Source organism: Arvicanthis niloticus, chromosome 21, assembly GCF_011762505.2.
Source record: "Arvicanthis niloticus isolate mArvNil1 chromosome 21, mArvNil1.pat.X, whole genome shotgun sequence".
NCBI lineage: Eukaryota > Metazoa > Chordata > Mammalia > Rodentia > Muridae > Arvicanthis > Arvicanthis niloticus.
In genome coordinates, this window is record NC_047678.1 from 42,041,742 (window position 1) to 42,063,437 (window position 21,696).

Genomic DNA, 21,696 nt, shown 5'->3' on the forward strand with positions numbered 1-21,696 from the left:
TAGAGGGGCACGAGAGTTGTGATTGTGAGGGAGCCCAGTCCCCACCCGCAGGCTGGTTAGGTGCCATGTGTTACCGCTTCTGCAGCACAGTGACAAACTCATTGAGCCGGTCCCGCTCCACCTCAGCAGCCTGCCAAAGTGCCTTCATTTCTGCAGCTTGTGCCTGCCAGCCTTTTTGTTCTGGGGAGTCCGAGAACCTGGGACCAGAGTGGAGGGCAGAGGGCAAAGGTCATGAGACGATCAAAGACATACATATCCTCATACAGTGGCAGGAGGGACTGGGAAATTCAGAGGTTCTGAGATGGCCAGAGGGGAGGAAAACCCAGCCACCATGCCTGGGTCTTTCTACCAGGATGTGGCTTCTGGGGCCTGGCTCCCTGCCAGAGTCAAGTGGCTTCCCTTGGCTGATGGTCCCTGAACTATTTATTCAGTGTCTGGCCTGAAGTGTCACGGGTACTTCCTGGGAGACGTAGCCCAGTGATAGGCCATCTTGCTCTATAGCTACATGGGAAACCTCAAGTGAGAGTAGGCCCACTGGAGGCTTGATCTGCATCCTGAGCTGACCTGCATGAGGGGAGGGGTGAGTGACAGCAGGATCTCCAGTGGACAGTGGGTAGGATTCGGGCAGGACAAGCCATCCTTTGTCTATGAGCCCACAAGAAGAACAAAGGGTGCATTTAAGCCCCGAGTCTGGTTATATCCACAAAGGAGGGGCCGGAGAGCTGAGGGGATATCAGTGACTTAGTGTGAGGACCCACATGATGTGGGGTGCTCCCTCTGGAGAAGGCCTCTCCGTGGATAAGAGAAGGCTGTGGGAGGTGGGGGCTAGGCCAGGAACCTCATGCTGACTCCCCAGCCGAGCAGTCAGGGCCAAGCTCTGGCTCGGAAGCTGTTACTCTATCAGGTGGCCCCACCACCAGCCTCTCTGGCCTTATATAACCCAGTAGGAATGCTGGGACTTTGTCTAGCCTCAGGCCTCCATCCTTGTAATGGCCTGAGGAGGCTGAGCAAGGGACCGCAGTAAGCTCTGAGAACTGAGGGATTCTGTATTCCTACCTGGGTGAGGTCCCATGGGGACTAGGCAGGGATGGTCTTGTGAGAGCTGATTCTACAAGTGTATGGCCCAGGCTGGTCACAGAGCTGTGAGGAGGCAGAAGGGACATCAGCAGGGGAGGGGTAGGTACACTGGGCCTCACAGTGGATAGGAACTGAGGGAGCCCATGGAGTAAGCCACGTGGGCCTCTCTGTTTCCCGGTGGATTGGCTACCCTTCCTTACTCAAGATAAAACAGAACCCCAAGCAGCCCACAGCAGTGAGTCTGAGAGACCTAGGAGTAAAAGTGCCCTGAGGCTGCAAAGAGCCGTCAGCAGGTGCTTCAAGTGATAGCACCATGCTGACGGCTCCTTCCTGCCATGAAGAGCCAATAGGAGACGGTTTCAAATAGAACAGCAGCAGGGCAGCCATCTTAAAACACTGTGTGTGTGTGTGGTATGTGTGTGATGTGTGTGCATGTGTGCATGTGTGGTGTGTGAATGTGATTGTGTGGCATATGTGTGTGAGGTGTAGTGTGTGTGGTATGTATGTGTGGTGTGTATATATGTGTGTGCATGTGTGTGGTGTGTGTATGTGTGTGGTGTGTGTGTATGTGGTGTGTGTGTGTGTGTGGTGTGTGAATGTGTCTGTGTGGCATATGTGTGACGTGTAGTATCTGTGGTATGTGTGTGTGATGTGTGTGCATGTGTGTGGTGTGTGTATGTGGTGTGGTGTGCGTGTGTGTATGTGTGGTGTGTGACTGTGTGGCATATGTGTATGACGTGTAGTATCTGTAGTATATGTGTATGTGTGGTTTATGTGTGTGATATGTGTGCATGTGTGTGGTGAGTGTATGTGTGTGGCATGTGCATGTGGTATGTGTATATGGTATATGTGTATGGTTATGTGTGGTGTTCGCATGTGTGTGGTATGTGTATATGTGTATATGTGTGGTGTTTACATGTGTGGTATGTGTATATGTGTGTATGTGTGGTGTGTGTGGTATGTGTGAATGTGCATGGTGTATATGTATATGTGTGGTGTGTGTGCATGTGTGTGATGTGTGGATGTGTGGGGTGTGTGTGTATAGTGTGTGCATGTGTTCAGGCAGGAGGATCAGGAGATTAGAGTTATTCTTGGCTACATCTCAAATTTAAGACCATCCTGGGACACTTGATCTCTGTGTGGATAAACAAAAAAGCCAGAGATAATGGCATATGACCTAATCCCAGCACTTGGGAGATAGAGGCCAGAGGATCTCTGTGAGTTCAAGGCCAGCCAGGGTTACATATCGAAGTCCTGTCTCGAAATAAATAAAACAAAACAAAATTGCACTCAGGGGCTTTCCTGAAGAGGAAGTGGGGATGCTGCCACTCTGGATAGGACATGAGTCCTCACAGTCCCTCCCTCCATCCTGTGTTCTCCTTACCGGGAAGATCCGAGCCTGCCAACATGATCGCCTGCTGACGCTGGAGAGTTGGTTATTGGGCTCTGGTCCTCAGGGAACCTGGCATCGGTGGGGCTGGCCCCCTCACCCCCTCCTTTACCGTGAAGATACTGCAGGAAACAGATGTGGGTTGGATGTCAGAGCATTGGTGCAGAGGCCAGGGGAAGGCCGCAGGGCGCCTTGGCTAGTTTCCAGCTCCAGGAGTTTGAAAGAAGCCTCTCTTCAGGGTGAATGCTGGCCTGGGCAGCAAAGACACAGCTTGCATAACAAAGACATCACACAATGCCTTCTGTTCAGAAGGAGGCTGCAGAGAGACCAGTGTAGGCCAGGGCCCCAGGGAGATATGGGGACAGTGCAGGCCAGTACCACAGAGAGGTAGCAGCTGACATCTGTGAGGGCCTGCTTTCTAGGTAGCCCCATGAGCTAACACTTAAACATCAGATGCCTGCAGGGCCAGTGGCTATGTGAAACAGAGCTTCCCAAACTCCTCTCTTTTGGCTCCTCCCTCTCTTGGGTACCAGAAGATACTTAGCAGGAGGTTAGGCCATCATCAAAGGACAGCAGTGAGTATGGCTTCTAACAGCTTGGCATGGGCTGTCCCCAGGGACTCTTAGAAAACTGGAATGTGGGACTGTACTGGCTGAGTGGAGCACGTGCCCCCCCTGCCCCCTGCTGGCTTCCAATCTTGAGGTAGAATCTGCCCTCTTTTGGGTGCTGGACCAAGGATAAAGTGAGGTAATGATGCCAGGGTGCTCCACGCACCCCCTCCCCAGGATACTAGGGTTGAAGACTGCAAGGCCATGGTCCCCCGACTGCCTGACGCCCAGGCCTTTTCCTCAGCTGCTCCTGTGGCCCCAGGCTACTCTGGACAGCAGACCAGACAGTCAGTGCCAGCCTGAGCGGGAAGAGGCCAGGGGCTCTCAATGGAAACACAGGCAAGGCTACTGCCATAACACATCACCAGGATAAGTTTAAAGGGAGAAGGTTCTGCTGTCCCTGGGAGCACCCTGTAGGAGGAATCCCGAAAGATATCTGACTGTAAGCGGCCCTGAGCAGGCTCCCAAGTCTCACCTCAGACACTGGAGTGTGTGGCCCCATAGCAGGCACCAAGGCCTTGTAGCCTGTTCAGGGGAAAACATGGGGGGCACATGTGTGAGGAGAGATTAGCTTGGGGAGACCTGGAAGCCAAGAGAGGCCCAAGATCCAGCACAGGGCTTCCTGGAGGCCCTCATGGCCATGCAAAGCCATTTGAGGGAGAGCTGACAGCATAGGAAGGAGAGGTCGATGGGAAGACTCAGGAGAGAGACAAGAGCTGGACTTAGGCCGGGATCTGAATGAAATGTGGTCAGTGTGAACGCTCAAGTGCAAAGGTCTAAGCAGGGATTGGGGGAGGGGGACAACTGAAACCAAGAATTATGAAAAAGCCAGATGGAAATGCTATTTTGTAAGCTAATTAAAAATATAATAATAAAGAATTTTTTAAAAGGCTGCACGAGTGGGTGGCGAGGCTACAGAGTCCACAGACCACACACGGAACTGCAGTGCCAGGCTGGTGCCAACAGCACTGCTGGTATCAGGAATTGCTCTTAGCTGTCTGCCACAATCAGCTGGTAAGATCCGACTGATGAAGACACCACACACTTTGGTCACAGGACAGGGAAATCACACAGCTGGAGAAAAGCTGGGAGCACCCACTCTGCTGGCTAGCTTTCACGGTGTCAGACGGTGATATGGATGTTGCTGGAAGAGCACAGTCATCAAAGGTCACACCTAGTTGTGATCCCTGTAAGGTACAGCAGCAGCCTGCCAGACAAGACACACCCCTGGTGCAACAGCAGCATGACTCTCATTGAGGAGCTGATGGCTTTCTGGCTGGATCTGAGGCCTGATCCACAGGCTACAGTTTGTATTGATACAGTAAACATGGGCGAGGCCTATGGCTGGGGAGGTCACAGGCCACAGGGAGGGATCTTTTGTTGCTGTTTTGCTCCATGGTATCCTAAGTGTGCTATACCCATAGGTTAGTGCTGGTTTCAGCCTTGGTCAGAGAAGCTTCTGCTTGCGGTGGGTGATAGTTACGTAGTTACAGGAACTTATAACTGGTCAGAGTGCTGAGAATAAGTGACCGAGTGCTTAAGGGACAGAGGAGTAAACAGAGGACAGAAGGGAAGCTATGGAACACTGTCTTCTCGACATGACTTGGCTGCTGCATGCATGTGCTCCTAGAAGCTGTGGCTACCTAGACAAGGCCCACACAAAAGTGGGGCCTGTTAACATTCCAGCATGGGGAGGGGAGGGATTCCTAAGACTACACCCTCTGAGGAACTCCTGATAGCCAATGGTTGCTGGAGGACACCCACTTTGTTCATGGTGCACCCAACTGCTGAGTTGCCCATGCTCCAGTTACTAACCCCCGGCATGCTAACACAACACTAATTAGAGTCAGACACACACACACACACACACACACACACACACACACACACACACGACACAGAAACAAGACGGAAACCTGTGAGGAAGGAGGAGTCAGGGCATGAGAGGGAGGGGGGGTTGGGAGGGTGGGAGAGGTGGGATTGGGTAGTGGGGGTGTGAAAATGACCCAGGTATCATGTATACATGTATGACATTGTCAAAGATTTTAAATGTTTTAATAAAGGAAAGTGTGGCCATCCTACTGACTGCAACGTGCCCACCATGGCTGGTGTGACAGCCACCACACTGGATCATCAAGATGAGGGCCACAGCTGCTGGTGGGAAAGGGTGAGCTGGTAGGAGTCTGGATCCTCTTGACCTTGGTAAAGCTGACAGGAAAGGTGACAGGAAGCCAGGTGGCTTCTAAGCTGAGCAAGGACATGATCAGGTTAGTGCTTTAGACAAGGTCACTCATGTTCAGGATGGTGAGGCCACAGATGGACTTGTGTTTCAGGAAGGGAAGTTTGTGTAGACTGGAAGGAAGGCTGCTGGACACAGCTGCTCCACGTGGAGCCAGGAGGACACAGTGGCCTGTGCCGAAGTGACCATGAAGAGTGGAAGGGGCTGTGTGGGCACTGGCATGCTTGCCCGGGGGCACCCAGCTCACCTGGACACTGAGTTGCCCGATCTCCAGCTCCAGCTGCCGCACCTTGGACTCTCGATCGGCCACCATGGCCCGCAGCTGGGCCACGAGGCTGCTGCTTTGCTGGGCCTCACTGTTGACCTTCTGGTCCAAGTGCTGTTGAGAGGCGCGTCTCGATTCCTCCTGCACACTCAGGCTGCCCAGAATGTCCTGCAGCTGCTTTAGCTGGTCCTGAGGGCCAAGCCAGAGGGCAGTTAGAGGTAGGTTTGGACAGGGAAGGGTAGGGACAGTTTACCTTCCCCTGGAGCCATCTATCTTTGCCTAGGCCAAGAAGACTTTAGCAAGAGACGCTAGCTACCCCTCTGAGAACCAGGAATATCTTCCCCGAGAGATAACAGGCTCAACTCTGATCCCTTCTGGCCTCAGATTCCTTCCTGGGAAATTGGGGCCAAGAAGGCTGTCATGGGAAAAGGCGCTCTTCAGGTACCAGAAGGAGCTCAGTGGGTGGGTGCCTAGCTGGTGAGAAGATGTGTGAATACAAAGGCCTGAACCAGTTCCTGGATCTAGTCCATCTCACAAGGAGTCTGTCAGCACCTAACTTGAGGCCTAGTCCCTTGAACATGTCCCCAGAGAGAGTCTACGAACAGAGGCTTTCTGCTTTGGGGCAAAAAGGAAGGACAGTGTGACTTGGGGCAGGAGAAGGCAGCTGTTTTCACCTCAGGAGAACATGGAGGCTCAGCACACTTGAAGCACAGGGCCATCAGTGAGATGTCCACAGAGGCAGGCCTGCCCTAAAGTCTGCTTGCTCCCTAGAGGTACACCCTGTCTCATCCACATCTCCTCAGGGTCCCAGTGCCAAGGGGACCAGGGTCATAGCTATCTCCCTCAGGCACTCAGGGTGACTGTACAGGAAGCACATCTGGGGCGTCTCAGCTCTCCCGCCTTGCATACCATAAGAGCATCAATCAGTTCATCATCATGTTTGCCCTTCTCCACCAGGGTCAGCATCTGGTTCCTGAGGGTCTTCACCTCACTGGACAGCACCTTGTTGCGAGACCGCACGCCCTCCGACTTCCTTTTCAGCTCCTCCAGCTCTGTCTGGAGGGTGTCCCGCTCACTGGCCAATTTCTGGAATTAGAACATGAAAGCTGAGGGCCAGCCTATGCCATAGCCCAGACACCCTGGATCTCACTCTCTGGGGAGACTCAGGGTTGGGGAAGGGCTGTGTTGAAGGGCACAGGAGGTAGTGATGGAGCCAAGGCCCTGACCTCTGGCAGGCCCAGTTCCCCCCTTTTGTGAGGCACTTGGTATACAGCTCTACAGGACGGGACGGGTCAGCAGCACAGCACCCCTCCTGCTCTACAACATGGACACAGGACTGGCAAGATGACTCAGCAAATAAAAACCTGAGCTTGATCTCTGGGACCTACACAGGAATGGAAAATGACTCCTGCAATTGTCTTCTGGCCCCTACATGTATGTGTGCGTGTGTGTGTGCACACACACGCACACATACACACATACATACACGCACGCATGCACATGCACATACAACATGTGCACACGTGCGCGCACACACACACACGCACATGCACACACTCACACACATGCATGTGCACACACAGACACACACACACACACACACGCATGCACACACACAGCACATAACTAGAACTGGCTGTACTGCCCATCAAACCCACTTTTTAATCTAAATGGCTCGTGTCCACCTAACCTGTGCTTTGTTTATTGTTCCTAATAGAAACACAGTGCTGCTGGGGGCTGACAACTGGCCTCTTCCCATTTACACCCACTCAGTGAGGGAGCCCTCAGGCTGCTGTGACATCCCTACTGTGTGGGGATGTGGATGCTACAAGCTCATGTGCTGAGCACATTTTCAAAGCCTCTCATTCCTTTTTTCATTCTTATATTTTCTGTGGGCCTACTATGTGTCTGGGATTGTGACATGCTCCGGTAAAGCAGAGAGAAAAACAGTATTTGTTCCTAAGGAGTGACACCCAAGCGGGGGACACACTGCTGCCTGCTGCGATGTGGGGGAGGGGACACAACTGAATATAGTCTGAGGAGGACTCCCTAAAAAGGTGACACCTGAGGGTACTGGGGAGCTGCTGGGAAGAGCAAAGGTCCTGTGGCTGGAGGTCAAGAGGGGCTGACAGAGGCAAGGGTGGAGAGCAGTCCAGTCACTGACTCACTCTGTTCTAGCACGCTCTTATGGAGAGCGGGGAGTTGTCAGTCTTCACGCACATCTTTCCACGCCTCCCTTTCCCGACCATCCATCTGTCTGTCATCTCAGTCATCCCGGCCTGGCCTTGTTAGTTCCTTACCTTGGTGTTCGTCCTTGGTCGCATCTCAGGGACCGTCAACTCTGCTTCTCACATCTCCCCCCTCCCTTTCTCCCAAACCATGTTACTTGTCCTAAGATCAGGGGACCATGTCTCTTCACAGTTAAAGCACCTTGGTGATTAGGCTGGCACACAAGGTGCAGGAGGCTGGAGGGGGCCATGAGGAGGCTCCTGACACCCCTGGCCTGGAGCTTGGCAGATGCACTTGCAGATGAAGTCTCCCAGTGGGCAGATATGGACGGCCTCACTGTTGGAAGCCTGTGTCAGGTGCTGAGGGCCAGAGACAATGCCCATCCGACTGGACTCAGACTCATGTCAGCAGGGAGACACCGTTCACAGCCTCGGGCACTTTCTTTAGGCTTCACCATATTCCACTACTGGGGATGTGATCCCCAGTGAGAGTGAAGGTTTGCCACCACTGTCAAGGTGTCTGAATTTGGAATCACCTAGAAGACACACCCCTGAGCGTGCCCTCGGGTATTTCCAGGGGAGAAAAGACCCACTCTGATGGGTAGCACATCCCACTGGCTAGGTCCCAGACTGAATAAAAATAAGAAAAATGAAGCCACCACACGCTGACATTCATCTTTCTTAGGCTCCCATTCCCTCCACCCTTTCCCTCCCTACAGGATGGATTTGTTTCCCTCAAACAGTGAGCTGAGACAACCCTTCCTTCCTTAAGTTAGTTTTATCTTGCGTTTTATCACAACAGGGACAATGACCGAGACACCAACATATTTTCTTTGCAGAAAATTTTACACACAGCTTCCCTCAAACTCCCATAGGTGGACAGCCATCCAAGCATTCACTGAATGGACCCAGGGTGAGATGCCAGGCAGCTCAAACTGGTTGACAAGAAGTGAGGCCCAAGGCCCCAGTGTCTGTGGTCTGTCAGGGACAGCCGCATCCTTATGAGTGTGGTAAATCTCCCATCCCTGTGCTGAAGCCCGTGGCTGGGCCTGCCTCACCTCCCAGCTCTCCTGCTTGTCCTTCTCCAGGTTTCGGATCCTCAGCAGGTTTTTCTCCTGTGCTGTCATCTTCCTTGGATCTGAACTGAGAGGCGGCTCAGAGCTCGATGCGCCTGCAGGCTTGTTCTGACGCTGTCCCAGTTGCTTCTCAAGATCTCGGACCTAAGGGCAGGAAAGCTGGCTGTCCCACCAGTCTACAGCCATGGGTCCTGCCACCTAGGTGCCATGGAAGACTGTACTGGGCTAAAGATGGAGCCACCCTTCCAGAGTGGGCACAGGATGGGTACAGGCTAGGAAGATCTTGGGTAAATGGAGAAGCCATCCTGGGCTTAGTTTAGAAGAGATGGCTCTGGGTTGTGAGACAGCCCCTTCCTCGTGACTGTGCCCAGCCAAGCTCCTTGTACCCACTGACTGTCAATCCCCTCACAGGAAAATGGGCCTGCCTGAGGGTACAGTCCTGCCTTGAGGATTCAGCACCCAACTCCCCCCCCCCCCCCACAGCCTGCATGCCTCCAAGACAAGGGACTGGGAGCAGGAAGGGCCTGGAAGCTATATTTTAACAAAAGCCATAGGTGATTCTTTTAAAGGAAATGTTTTGTTTTCATTATAAATATTCTCATAGTCATTGTACAAACAGTGGGTTTGGTTTCTCTGTGATGTTTCCTAACATCTGTAACCTTGGTGGAGCCACACCCACTCTTTCCCGCCCCTGGTTTTCTTCTTATTGTCTGTCTCTTTCAGGTCAATTTAAAAAATCCTCTATGGGAAAAAAAACATAAAATATTTGTCTCTTTGAGTGTGGCTTGTTTTACTTAACACAATGATATCTAAGCTCTATTCATTTTCCTGCAAATATCATACTCTTGTTTTTTTACTTATGGCTAAAATACCACTGTTCATACACACATCTCTCTCCCACCATGTGCTAACAGTCTGTACTTTACATACTGATGGGCACCCAGGCTGAGAGCATATAGTAGTCAGGTATCTCTGGGACCCTCTGTGCTGACAGACGTCTCTCAGCATATATCCAGGGGTGGCAGAGCTGGATCAGTGGAAGCTCTGCCTTCAGTTTTCTCAAGATACCCACACTCACCTCCAAAGCAGCCACACCAGGTTGGGTGCCCAGCCATTCCTCTGTGCCCACATCCTCTATCCTGAGACACGCTGCTCATGACAGCAGTGTCCAGAAGAGAGGGAATCTTAGTGTATCCTTACCCTAACGGCCAAGGCTGTTGACTGTTAACAGGTGGCCTGCCTGTAATCCCAGCGCTTGAGACACAGAGACGGGAGTCCTGGAGCTCTGGGTTTAGGAGAGACACTGCCTCATGTCTACTCTGGCCTCTTCACATATGCACACACATGTGTACAAACACAAATAAATACACACATTTGGTAACCATTTGCATTTCTTCTCTTCAGAAGTGTTTGTGGAATCTGAGTATTTAAAATGTGAGCTGCTTGTTCTTTTGCTAAGGGTTTTGAGTTCTTTATATATTCTGATTATCAATCTTCAGAGCGGCCAGTGGCTAAGGCTGCCTGTGCAGCAGGTCTGGTTCCTCTGCAGGGTGTTTCCTTCACTGATCCTTTCAGATTAATGTGGTCTACCAGCTCTTGCCCTGTGTCCCGCATGGCATCCTCTTCAGAGGCCTGTGCTCCTTTCCTGGAGCACTTCCAGGGTTTGGGCCTAACACTGAGGCTTCTGATCCAGTTTGAGCTGGTATTTCTCAGGGGGAGAGGTACTGCTCTAGCTTTATGCTAAGTGAACGCCCAGCTTTCCCAGAACTGTGCTGCATGCTAGAGGCGGCCTTTTCTCTAGTATGTATTTCTTACACCACTGTCAAGAGTCGGATGAGGTCAGGCATGTTCAAGGTGGTACGGAAGTCAGTAAGTCAGTCAACACTCTGCTTAATGATAGTAATGGTGGGTTTGGCGAGGCTGGTATGAGCTGGGTGCTTAATGGTGAGGAGACTTGAGCTCACATCTCCAGGGTCTCAGACTTTTGGGGGATGTTGTTTCCCTTCATGCTGGCTTCAAGGACATGGACAACTCGAATTAAAAAGGCACCCAGAGGGGTATAGACTTGATCCCAGGGGATGCAGGTAGAATCCAGGGAATCACACATCTTCCAGAAGCTTCTCAGTCTAAAGGCAAAATGAGGGTGGAGGTGGAAGTGGGGTGGTAAGCCTGGGCTAACCTGTCTAGTGCTCTTTCCAGAACGGCTCCATGCTGAGGAATCCCATCCCTAAACATGCTGACACAACACAATCATTCTTGCCAACAGCCCAAGGATCCTGGGGGCGGGGGGGGGGGGGGGAGGAGCACAAGTGTTGTTATCCCCATTACACAGATACAGAGACTGAGGCACAGAGAGTGATTTGTGCACCAGTCCACAGGTAGTGAAGAGATTGCTGGAGTTTAAACTCAAGCTAGTCAGCTCTAGAACTGCTTCTCTTAACTACCTTTGGTGTGTGCCAAAATACTTAGAAAATAAAGAGACCAGGCTGTTTTACTGGCTAACAAGAAGCTTCTGGTATGAAACTGGAAAAAGCATTACAGCAGTCACGCAAACTTATGCGAACTCGGGCCTGCAGAGACAGAAATGAAACTCATGGCTGTGGGGCTGATTAGGTTGCCAGGACTGGGCATGTGAAAAGCGTTATGTAAGCATGCGCAGGAACAAATAAACAAAAACCAGGCTGGGGTGGGTAAACCCCGCTACTCTGCAAGGGCATGCTGTGGGACCCACAGGCCTGCGCCAGTGCTGTGTGCTCGAGGGTCTCGCGAGGGTCAGGTCCAGGAGGAGTCTGCTGACTCACTCACCTTGCTCTGCAAAACTAGAATTTGTTGAGCCCTTCCCCTCCAGGTCCCTGGTGAGGCCAGAAGCTGCTGGATGTTTACGTCTTCCCCAACTTCATTGGCCAGAACCTGAAACAAAGCAGGATGCTCAGTGTAGACAGCAGGCCCTTCTTGTCCTCACTGCATGGCTCTCAGAGGCAGCGCTGGGGTGGGACTCCTGATGGTCACAGCTTTACCTGTATGACCTTCCTCCTACCTCAAAGCTCAGCTGTCAAAGGTCCAGATCTGCTCTGCCTGGGGAGGCAGTGAGCCCATCGTCCCAACCCTTCTCTGGAACACTCCAGCACTGTCCTGTCCCCACGGGCCCGCTCTTGACACATTCAGCCACCATTGCCACAGAGCTCACCAGTGCATGTCTCCTTGCATGACTTGCCTGGGGCCACAGAATTCTGGAGAGCTCAGGGGGCGTGCTGCATGCCACAGGGCCTGCCCCCCTATGACAGCCTCTGCCAAGTGACCCTTGCAAGCACAGAGACGTCAACTGAGGCTGCTGTGCTTCAAGAAGACCTGACCCTGTGGCCACCAAAGCTGTATGAAGCTAGGCTGACCTCAAGTCTCTGAGGTGGAAATAATACCCTCCGTATGATCCCCATCCAGAAGGACAAGTCTCTCTGGCCCTTGTTTCCACAATAGAACACTGTTTTGTAATTCTTGGCCAGTCTGAGTGGTTCCAGCAAGGAGGGCAGATGCCAAATTCACTATGTTAATCCAACACCCTGGAACTGAGCATTTTCCTTTGAAAGGGGCCTTCAGTGACCAAACTCCCTGTCTCTATTCTGCACGTCACAGGTGTGAGGCAGCAGGTGGGCCAGGCAGCCTTACGAGTCACAGGTAAGGCAGCACACTGAAGGGAAACCCAGGGTCTACCAGGGCACAGGGCAGCGGCAGGGGAAGGTACAGAGAAGGCTCCCAGGCCTCTCCCTGGTGGGCAGAGCTAATCTCCTCAGTCCATAGGCAGATACCAGGGAGTGGGCAGCCCTTCCAGGAAGCCGGCCACTCCATACCCCAGACAGGGCTGACCCAGCACAAGCAGGACTAAGCACCCCTGCTTTGGACAAGAAGCCAGTGGGTCATCGGGGTTTTCCTAGGACCAACCCTGGCCACACAAGAAGTCCCACACCCTGACCGTAGAAGACCTTCTGGGCTACACGGAGCTCCTGCTTTGTAGACTGGATCTGGTTGCGTAAATCACTCATCTTCAGGTTGGTGGCTGCCAGCCTGTCCTGCAGAGCTTTCACCTCTGGGGTCTCCAGCTGGTTGGGAAGGACAGAGAGAAAGTGTCACTCACGGCCTAAATACTAATGACAACCAGCAACCAGGGCTACTATTTATCTATGTATGCTCTAGGCCCTGGGCAAGGGTTGGAGTTCTCAGAGCGGAGCTGGGTAGGAGCTAAGTCTTCAGGGCCTGGACTGCCTGGCTAGGATAGGACAGAGGTCACGGACTGAGTCTGGACAGCCCAACTTCAGGGCTGAGCTCTCTGCTCTCTGTGTTGCACAAACATGTGTGGCCACATGCATGGCCACGGCTGGGGCATCCGGAGGCAGCAAGTGTCACACCTCCCAGACACTCCTTGGGCATGGCCACTCTCTGCTGTGCTAAGAGCACCCTCTTTCCACCTGCAGAAAACCACGCTAACTCAGCAGGCACGCTCTGATTCTCCAATGCTGGAACTCATCTTCTGGATGTGGGGTTGTCAGCACAGGCTGTGACTCTGCCAACAGAAGTGTGCGCTGTGTGTTTGCTCAGATGGCAATGAGGCCCAGGTCCAGTCCCTAAGTGTCCCATCTCACCAGAAAGATGCATGCTGGGACTCGGTGTCTGCTTGTGTCTTCTCTCCTTAAAACTCATCTAAGCTGGGCTGGAGAGACGGCTCAGTGGTTCAGAGCACTGATTGCTATTCCAGAGGTCCTAAGTTCAATTCCCAGCAACCACATGGTGGCTCACAACCATTGTAATGTCCTCTTCTGGTATGTCTGACGACAGTTACAATGTACTCACATAAATAAATAAATCTTAAAAAAAAATCATCTGAGCTGGGTGTGGTGGCACACACCTTTCATCCTAGCACTTGGAAAGCAGAGGCAGGCAGATCTCTGTGAATTCGAGGCCAGCCTGGTCTACAGAGTGAGTTCCAGGCCAGCAGGGGCCACACAAAGATACACTGTCTTAATGATGATGATGATGATACGATCTTTAAGGCAAATGTTGGATTATTACACTACCTGTCTCACTGTCTCAGATATTCCTGGGGCCTCCATGATCAAACTATTCCAACTCCTTCCATCAGTGATAAAAATCAAGTCTAGAGCAGAGCAGAGCTGCCCTGGAATGCATGGGGTTGGGGTGGCACAGTGGGATCAGAGCTCTGGTCCTTCAGTCTCCCAATCTGAGCTTCTGCTGCCAATGGTGCTATAGATTGTCATGGCAACAGTGAGGTTGGTTAGCAAGCCAAGTACCCACCAGGCCTTGCTGAGATCCCTGCTCCTGCCCCCAGTGGACTAGGGGCCTGGGCTTTTGGGAATAGGGTGGCCATGATGGGGGCTTTTGAAACTTTATTTTTTTTTAGTGGAACAAACAGAAGCTCCTGTAAATGCTAGTGTGAAAGAGAGGCCCAACAGACAAAGTCTAGGAAGTTCATGGAACTTGGAACGCCCTTCTGTAAAACAGTGATCATAGAAACTCAGCCTGGACATGTGGTCCAGAAGCCCTGGCTGCATTTAACACCACTGGCAGGATAAAAGTCAAAGACCAATGTAAACAATATTTGCAGAATGAAGAATGCCACAAAATGCAAACAGATCTTGGAAAAACTCCTCATTTTCTGAGTTCTGCCCATGCGGCTGCCTGCTGCCCTTTCTGCTGCTAGGCATCCGTCTGCCTTCTTTGCCACTGTGTAGCTTTAAGTCTGCCCTGGGCTAAGAAGCTACACCCTCTTCTGGTGCTCAGAGCTTCCTGTCATGAACCTTAGAGCCCTGGAAGCTTTGTTTAGGGCATTGTAGACATACATTAGCACCCCTGTGCCACTGTGATCCAGAGGAGGCTGTGATGCCCACTCCCAGCCTCAGCTCTGTATCCACATACAGAGGAACTTAATGGGAGGTGTGCCAAGGGCACTGCCTAGGGCAGGCTCAGGGGGTGGGAAAGGCCCCTTGGCTTGGGTGGGTAGCTGACAGGGACTAAAGCCATATGGCATTCTGGAGAGGCCTAGCAGCTGGGCCCACTCACCCTCCCAGCCATCACAGGCTTTGGGGAGGTGAGGCTATGTGCCAGCCTGCCCCCCAACCCCCCACCCCACTGCAGGCTGTTTCCTTTGAAGGACAGCTACAGAGCCCTGGGAACAGGCTTTCCTGACTGCTCACAGCACAGCCTCCTGAAGCCTCTTGCCTTCCCTGCACTCTGGAACGTGCTTCAGAGGAGACTGGGGCCAGGCCTCTACAGTGCAGCTGCCCCTCGAGGTCTGGTGATGCAGACAGGGTTTTGTTCTGACTCTGAGCAGAATATACCAGGGAAAGGACCTGGTCTGGCTAAGACGAGAGCTGTAGCCTGGCATACTCTTCTATCTGAGACCCCTGCCTGCTCTTGTAGCTGGTTACAGAACGCATCTGAGACTCCTGCCACAGTGGCCCAAGAGCCCCTCCCTGGATCCCCTGGCCCCTGATTTATGCTGGCTCATGTCCTTTTCCCGCTTGTGCGCTCTGGGCTCAAACTAAGTGCTATGTAACTGACACCCAAGTGAGCCGGCTGCAGAATGTTCTGGTTCCCCAGCCTTTGTGCCCTGAAGGTACTGTTCCTCCTGCTAGGCTTTTACCACCTACTTCACCAGAGCATAGAACACGGAGAGCTCCTACACCAGCTTCTCGGATGCAGGGTGAGCTCCTGTTGCCAGTCCAGGCTAGCCTGTTTCTGAAGGCCCATTACATCCTCCTGTACATGGCTACTCCTTTGCTTCTTAGAACCCTCTGTGAACCAAGGTTATGAATCCCTGTGTGGCAAGGCACATAATCCTAGCAGGCTAACAAGGGACCCAACAGTTTCTCAACCAGGGTAACTCAAGTCAAGGGACCTCACTGGTCTGAATAAATCAAGAACATCTTGGCAGTATTCCTCACCAGGAAGGGCTGTGAAGAACACTGCCCTCTAAGAACACTGTGGCTGCCTCCCTGACAAGAAGACTAGTTAATAAACCCGTTCCTGCATCCCTGAGAGGCTCATCACTGCACACCCAGGACTAAATTCCTCTTAAGAGCAGCAAGCAGTGGCCTGATCCTGAGGCATGGGCAAGAGGCATCAAGGAGGAGGAGGAGCACTGAGCTGGGGGTTTCGGGGCTTGGCCGCCTGCCACAGTTGATCTGGCTTCTTGAGAAAACCCTGGTGCGGCTGCTGGTGCAGGTTAGCCTGACTTGGGCTCTGCATCCCTGACAACCCATCTATGGCCGCTTACCTTCCTCTCATAAAGCCAGTCACATTGCCGACATTTTGTGGCATGTTCACTAGCTACAAAATAAGGTCTGAGGAGCAGATCTGCAAGGCTGCAGTGCTGCACGGGGGCACAGCGCTCTCAGGAGACCAGGAGATGGCTCTGTCACTGCAGTGCAGGCGCGAGGGTCTGAATTCAGTCCTAGTACCATATAAACAGCTGGCATGATGCCAAGAGCTTGTAATGCTAACGCCAGGGAGGCAGGGACAGAGGATCCAGTCGAATACAGCTAAACACCTCAAGCCAGCCTGGACTAAGTGGTGAGCTTGGGACCAAAGAGAGCCCTGTGTCAAAGGAGTGGAGGGTGTTACTGGTGATCCATGAGATTGTCCTCTGGTTTCTCCATGTACGAATGCACAGGTGTATCTCACATGTGTGTACACACACACACACACACACACACACACACACACACACACTGAAGGGAAAAGAAAGAAGTACTCTGAGCAGCCAGGAGCAAGCTTGTCTCCAGGGTAGGGAGTAGTGGGTGTCTCCCTGTGATGACACTACAGCAGAGATGACCAGCCTGGGAGCAGGCATCTAAGTGGACCAGCCTTCCCTCCTGGCCTGTGCTCCCAGGGCTTAGAAGCCATAGCTCTACAGTCTCCTCAGCCCCATGGAAAGTGGCTCAGATCCGATCCTTCCCTGGCCTCTGCCAGGCATCCTGGGCACAGGCATAGACAGAGTCTGTTGCTGCTCTGAGGCCACAATGGCAGAAACGAGCCCTTGGCCAGGGAATCGTGGTAGAGTATCTGAGAGCATACGGGGGAGGGGAAGCCCGGCTCATGGCTACCTCACAGACTCAGCAGCATAAAGGAGAACACATACCAAGGCTCTGTCACCCGTCTGGGTCTTCAGTGGCTTGGCCCCTGCGTCGGTGGCCCCCTTGGCTGGCGGCTTGGCTGATGCCATCTGCAGCTGAAAAGACAAACATGGTGCTGACACTTGGTTCTGCTCGGCAGCTGCTCAGCCAGCTGAGGCACTCGGTGCTGCCGGATGTGTGGCCACCTGTCCTAGTGTCTGAGTTCTCGGCTCACGTGTGGACCACCAAGGAATGCTCCTTTCCGAGCTACTTGCAACGGGAGGGCTTTGACTGACAATCAGCTCTATTTCCTAGTTGCCCCAGAAAGGGCAGCCCAGAGATCTGCTGAGACCGTAATAAATAACCCCAGTTCAGCCGTACTCGCTAGGGTGGTTTGAATGAAAATGGCTCCCAGAGACTCTTAGGAAATGGCACCATTGGGAGGTGCACTCTTGTGTGTCACTGGGGGTGAGCTTTGAGGCTTCTGAAGCTCAGGCTAGCCCAGTGTCACTTGCTCTTCCTGCTATCTGTCAATCCAGTTGTAGAACTCTGCACTACTCCACAGCACCACGCCTGTCTGCGTGCCGCTATGCTTCCCGCCACGACGATTGTCTTAGGGTTCTACTGCTGTGAAGAGACCCCATGACCATGGCAACTCTTATAAAGGAAAACATTTAATTGGGGCTGGCTATTGATTCACTTGATAAATGTGCCTGCACACGGTTGGCACACATAGGCCCCTTGGTTGACATTCCATTATTGTCTTGGCAAGAATTATGATGACGGGCTGGAGAGATGGCTCAGCGGTTAAGAACACTAACTGCTCTTCCAGAGGTCATGAGTTCAAATCCCAGCAACCACATGGTGGTTCCCAACCATCTGTAATGGGATCCGATGCCTTCCTCTCGTGTGTCTGAAGACAGCTACCATGTACTCATATAAATAAAATAAATCTTAAAAAAAAAAAAGAAGAAGTCTGGTAGCATGCAGGCAGACCTGGTGCTGGAGAAGGAACTGAGAGTTCTACATCTTGATCTGCAGGCAGCAGGAGACCATACCACACTGGGCATAGCTTGAGCACCTGCGACCTCAAAGCCCGCCTCCTCAGTGACACACTTCCTCCAACAAGACCGTACCTAATAGTGCCGCTCTCTATGGCCACGCACTCACACACAGGCATCTATGGGAACCATTCCTAGTCAAGCCACCACAATGATAACAGAACTGTAAATCAGCCCCAATTACATGTTTCCCTTTATAGGAGTTGCTGTGGTCATGGTGTCTCTTCACAGCAATAAAACTGAAGACACTCTCAGCCTAGAAGGGAGAGAATAAAGGAACCGTAGACTTTGGGTTACAGGTGAGGCAGAGAGTGGCTTCCACATGGGCGCAGCCTTGTGACGGAGCATGCTGCAGGCAGCTACCCTTTAGTGACTTTTCAACTGTTCTTCATACATGGTGATCAATCTGATTTGGGGCATGGCCTCCCTCACATCCCTTACAGCATCCCATTCAGGTTTGGAGTATCCTGATCTCCTGTGCTTCCTGCCCGTTCCGCACTGTGGTCCTTTGCATGGATGCTGCTCCCACGGTCTCCTGCTGGACAAGCCCCTTCAAGCAGCCCCTGCCACTGTTGCCTGTCACGGTGTTGCTCCTTTTCCTTTGCCCTGGCTGTGTGCGCCACATCCCCACACGGCTCCATCTCCCAGGAGTGGAACCACCCATGCCTACTCTACTCCCTCCGGCGAGTAGCACAGAACATGAGCCAGTTCTCCAGAAACACCTCCCAGAATGAATAACTCTTCCTCAGTGGCAGCTGTGAGGACCAGGGTGGACCGTGCAGGGCTTCGGGACTTTGGACTCAGGAAAGGCTGCAAAGGCTCGCTCCAGCCTGAGGTACCATTCCAACTCTTCAGGAACCAGAGCCGTGGGGCTGTGCCTGCTGCAGCTGACAGGTTTGTGGCTAGATGGGAGGGAGGGGACAGCACTCAGCATGTCACTGCTCCCAGCTGTGGCTTCAGGTGCACAGGGGTTTCTGGGAGCTGGCTGAGCACATTTACCTAGGGCTTTCGACATGCCAGGCTCTGTTCTACACAGTTAAACAGTGCATCTCCCAGTTCTCAGGAAGCCTGGCAGCAGGGCCACCCCTATGGGCCCCTGATGGATGGGGAACCAAGATAGGTGTGGGGCATGCGAGCAGCTGCAGGTCTCACAGTGAAGCTCCGTGTCCATCCCCCTGAGCCACACCATGCCAGGCTTCTTCCCAACGGCCAGTGTCCCCTAGCTGCTTGACATACTTCCTCTCTCTGGATGTGGAAGAAACTGGGGGCCTCACTGCAAACTACTGTACCCTGTGACCTCCATAAGGACCCAAGGCCTCCAGTGTGGCCCCTCTCTCTGAAGTCCACTCCCCAGGAAGAGCAGCCCAGGCCCTTACCTCGTGCTCCAGCTCCTGGATGTGATTGGTCAGCTGCTTTATCTTGACCTTTGCACTCTCCGACTCAGCCATCAGCCCCCGGTTCTTTTTGGACAGTTCAACGATTTTGGTGGCAACTAGATCTCCAGCCATCCCAGTCGTCCCTAAAATGAGAGAAATCACAAGGTCCATTAAAAATACAAGCTGCACCTCAAATCTCCATGGCAGGTCAGAGCATCAGCAGGTCCCAGGCAAACTAGAAGATCAGAAGGCATCTGGGCGCAATGCCTGTAATCCAGAGTCAGGAGCTGGAGGTAGGAGGATTGGAAGTCCAGGCCATTCTCAGCTGCACAGGGAGCTCAGCCTGGGCTACATAAGACCCTGAAAAAATCAGATATCAGAATCTCAGTTCCACAGAGAGTCAGCTATGAACCCTAAAGAGCTGGGCATAGTCCCCTGACCTGTATCTGTCTGATACCAGCTTTGGCTGGTAGAGATAGTGCAGGTAGACACTGTCCAGCTGGCTTCTTGCTATGCCATCTCACAAGAATCTCCAGCCAAGGCCAGTTGATTGGTTCCTAAAGAGGGACACGGGGAACAAAGTAGAGGCACCCTAGCCAAACCCCAAAGAAGGTCCTGATGTGTGTTGTATGTGCATACATGTGCACATGCTGTGTGCTGTATGTGTGTACACGTGCAGATGTATGCTGTGTGTGCATACATGTGCACACGCAGACATGTACTGTATGTGCATACACATGCACATGATGCACATAGGTTCAGGTGTGTAGGGAAATCGTAGTCAACCATGGGTGTTGCCCCTCAAGGTGCTGTCCACCTTTTTGGTTTTGAGACCCAGTCTCTCACTGGCCTGGACCAGAAGCTCTACTGGCTGGCCAGGGAGCCACAGCTCCCCCTGCTTCCCCGGCATGGCATTGCAAGTGCCACCACTCCTGGCTTTTTAAAAATATGATACTTGGGATCAAACCCAAGTCTTTACGTTTGCAAGATGAGGGTGCTAGCCCCATTGAATAAGTTCTTAGTGATCAATATGGCTGCGATCACACGGTTGGATTTCAGTGGTAGTGATTCAGGAGGAGACAAAAAAACGCTTCCCGGAGAGCTCACTCTACAGCAGGATCAACAGGCAATAAGAAGAATTGCGTATGTGCTATCTGGGAGGCACATGTGCTCAGAATGAAGAGGGTTGAGTGTGGCAGGTGATGATACTTCAGACAGGAACGGCCAGGGAGAAGAGGAATCGTGAACAGTGGCCTAAGTTAATAAGAGGGAGGAATCCAGCCAAGGGGCAGTGTGGTAAGAGCTGGGAAGGGGCTCTCAGCATAGGAAGCAGCCCATGTAGCTGTGGTGGGAGGTTCATGGCCCTCAGAGGAACGTGCAGGAGGCCAAGTGGCTGGAGGGTATGGGCAGTGGGCATGGGGAGGAGGTGTGTGCAGGGAAGATGGATGCCAGCTGGAGCTACATGGCAGGCAGACAGCAAGAGCTTGTGTGGCCTGGCCTCTCTGTGCTTGCACCCAGGATCAGAATGAGCTCAGCCAGGAGGGATGCAACTGGAAGTCACTTCCCTGCCAAATGGTGGTGGCACACACCTTTACTCCTAGCTCTCGGGAGGCAGAGGCAGACAGATCTCAGAGTTGGAGGCCAGCCTGATCTACACAGTGAGTTCGAGGATAGCCAGGTCTACACAGAGAAACCCTGTCTTGAAGAAAAAAAAAGTCACTTCCCTCCAAGCCTCAGGGCACTGAAGGAGACAAGCACACAGGAAAGGGCTCCAGAAGGTAAAGAAACTCCATTTGAGCTGAGTTTCGGGATCGGATGTAGTGTGAACACCCTGGTCAGATGTGGTGTGAACACCCTGCTCCATGTTCTCATGGAGCACACTCCTCAAATCAATGTGTGGAGAAGAAGGTTTCTAGAAAGAAACAATTGCTAACACCCAGAGTGGAGTGTGACTCCAAGCCACAGTGGAATTACCTGTGAAGGCCAATCTGTCCTCTTCGATTTTCTTCTTGAGGTGTTTGATCTCAAAGTCCCTCTCCTTCAGCAGCTTATACAGTCGCCCGTTCTCATCGACTGTCTCCCGGAGTTCATTACGAAGCTGCTGGATTTCATCTTCCAGAACCCTGCAAGGGAAAGGTGGACCGACCGACTGCTCCTCACCAGCAACCAGTGCCCAGGCCTCCGCGGCTGGCTTACACTTGTAGTATCAGGGGTGGGCACTAGGGGGCACTAAGAAGTTGTCTGTACAAAATA

The 21,696-nt window shown here is 52.5% G+C and overlaps 1 protein-coding gene and 1 long non-coding RNA gene across 2 annotated transcripts in view; one reads left to right on the plus strand and one right to left on the minus strand.

The window, feature by feature from the left end:
- Ccdc13 (coiled-coil domain containing 13) overlaps window positions 1–21,696 on the minus strand; it is a 43,922-nt gene that overhangs the window by 12,810 nt on the left and 9,416 nt on the right. Inside the window, exons 3-13 of the mRNA XM_034484181.2 lie at window positions 21,418–21,566; window positions 19,444–19,586; window positions 17,033–17,122; window positions 12,861–12,977; window positions 11,689–11,793; window positions 8,866–9,027; window positions 6,489–6,665; window positions 5,562–5,768; window positions 2,462–2,589; window positions 1,057–1,140; window positions 75–197 (exon numbers count right to left, since the gene is read on the minus strand). Coding sequence (XP_034340072.1) covers window positions 75–197; window positions 1,057–1,140; window positions 2,462–2,589; window positions 5,562–5,768; window positions 6,489–6,665; window positions 8,866–9,027; window positions 11,689–11,793; window positions 12,861–12,977; window positions 17,033–17,122; window positions 19,444–19,586; window positions 21,418–21,566 — 1,485 coding nt within the window. The remainder of the gene's footprint in view (window positions 1–74; window positions 198–1,056; window positions 1,141–2,461; window positions 2,590–5,561; window positions 5,769–6,488; window positions 6,666–8,865; window positions 9,028–11,688; window positions 11,794–12,860; window positions 12,978–17,032; window positions 17,123–19,443; window positions 19,587–21,417; window positions 21,567–21,696) is intronic.
- Window positions 12,469–13,719, plus strand: LOC143435388 (uncharacterized). The gene is made up of 3 exons (XR_013105630.1): window positions 12,469–12,555; window positions 12,813–12,926; window positions 13,350–13,719. It is a non-coding gene; the product is annotated as an uncharacterized LOC143435388 (long non-coding RNA).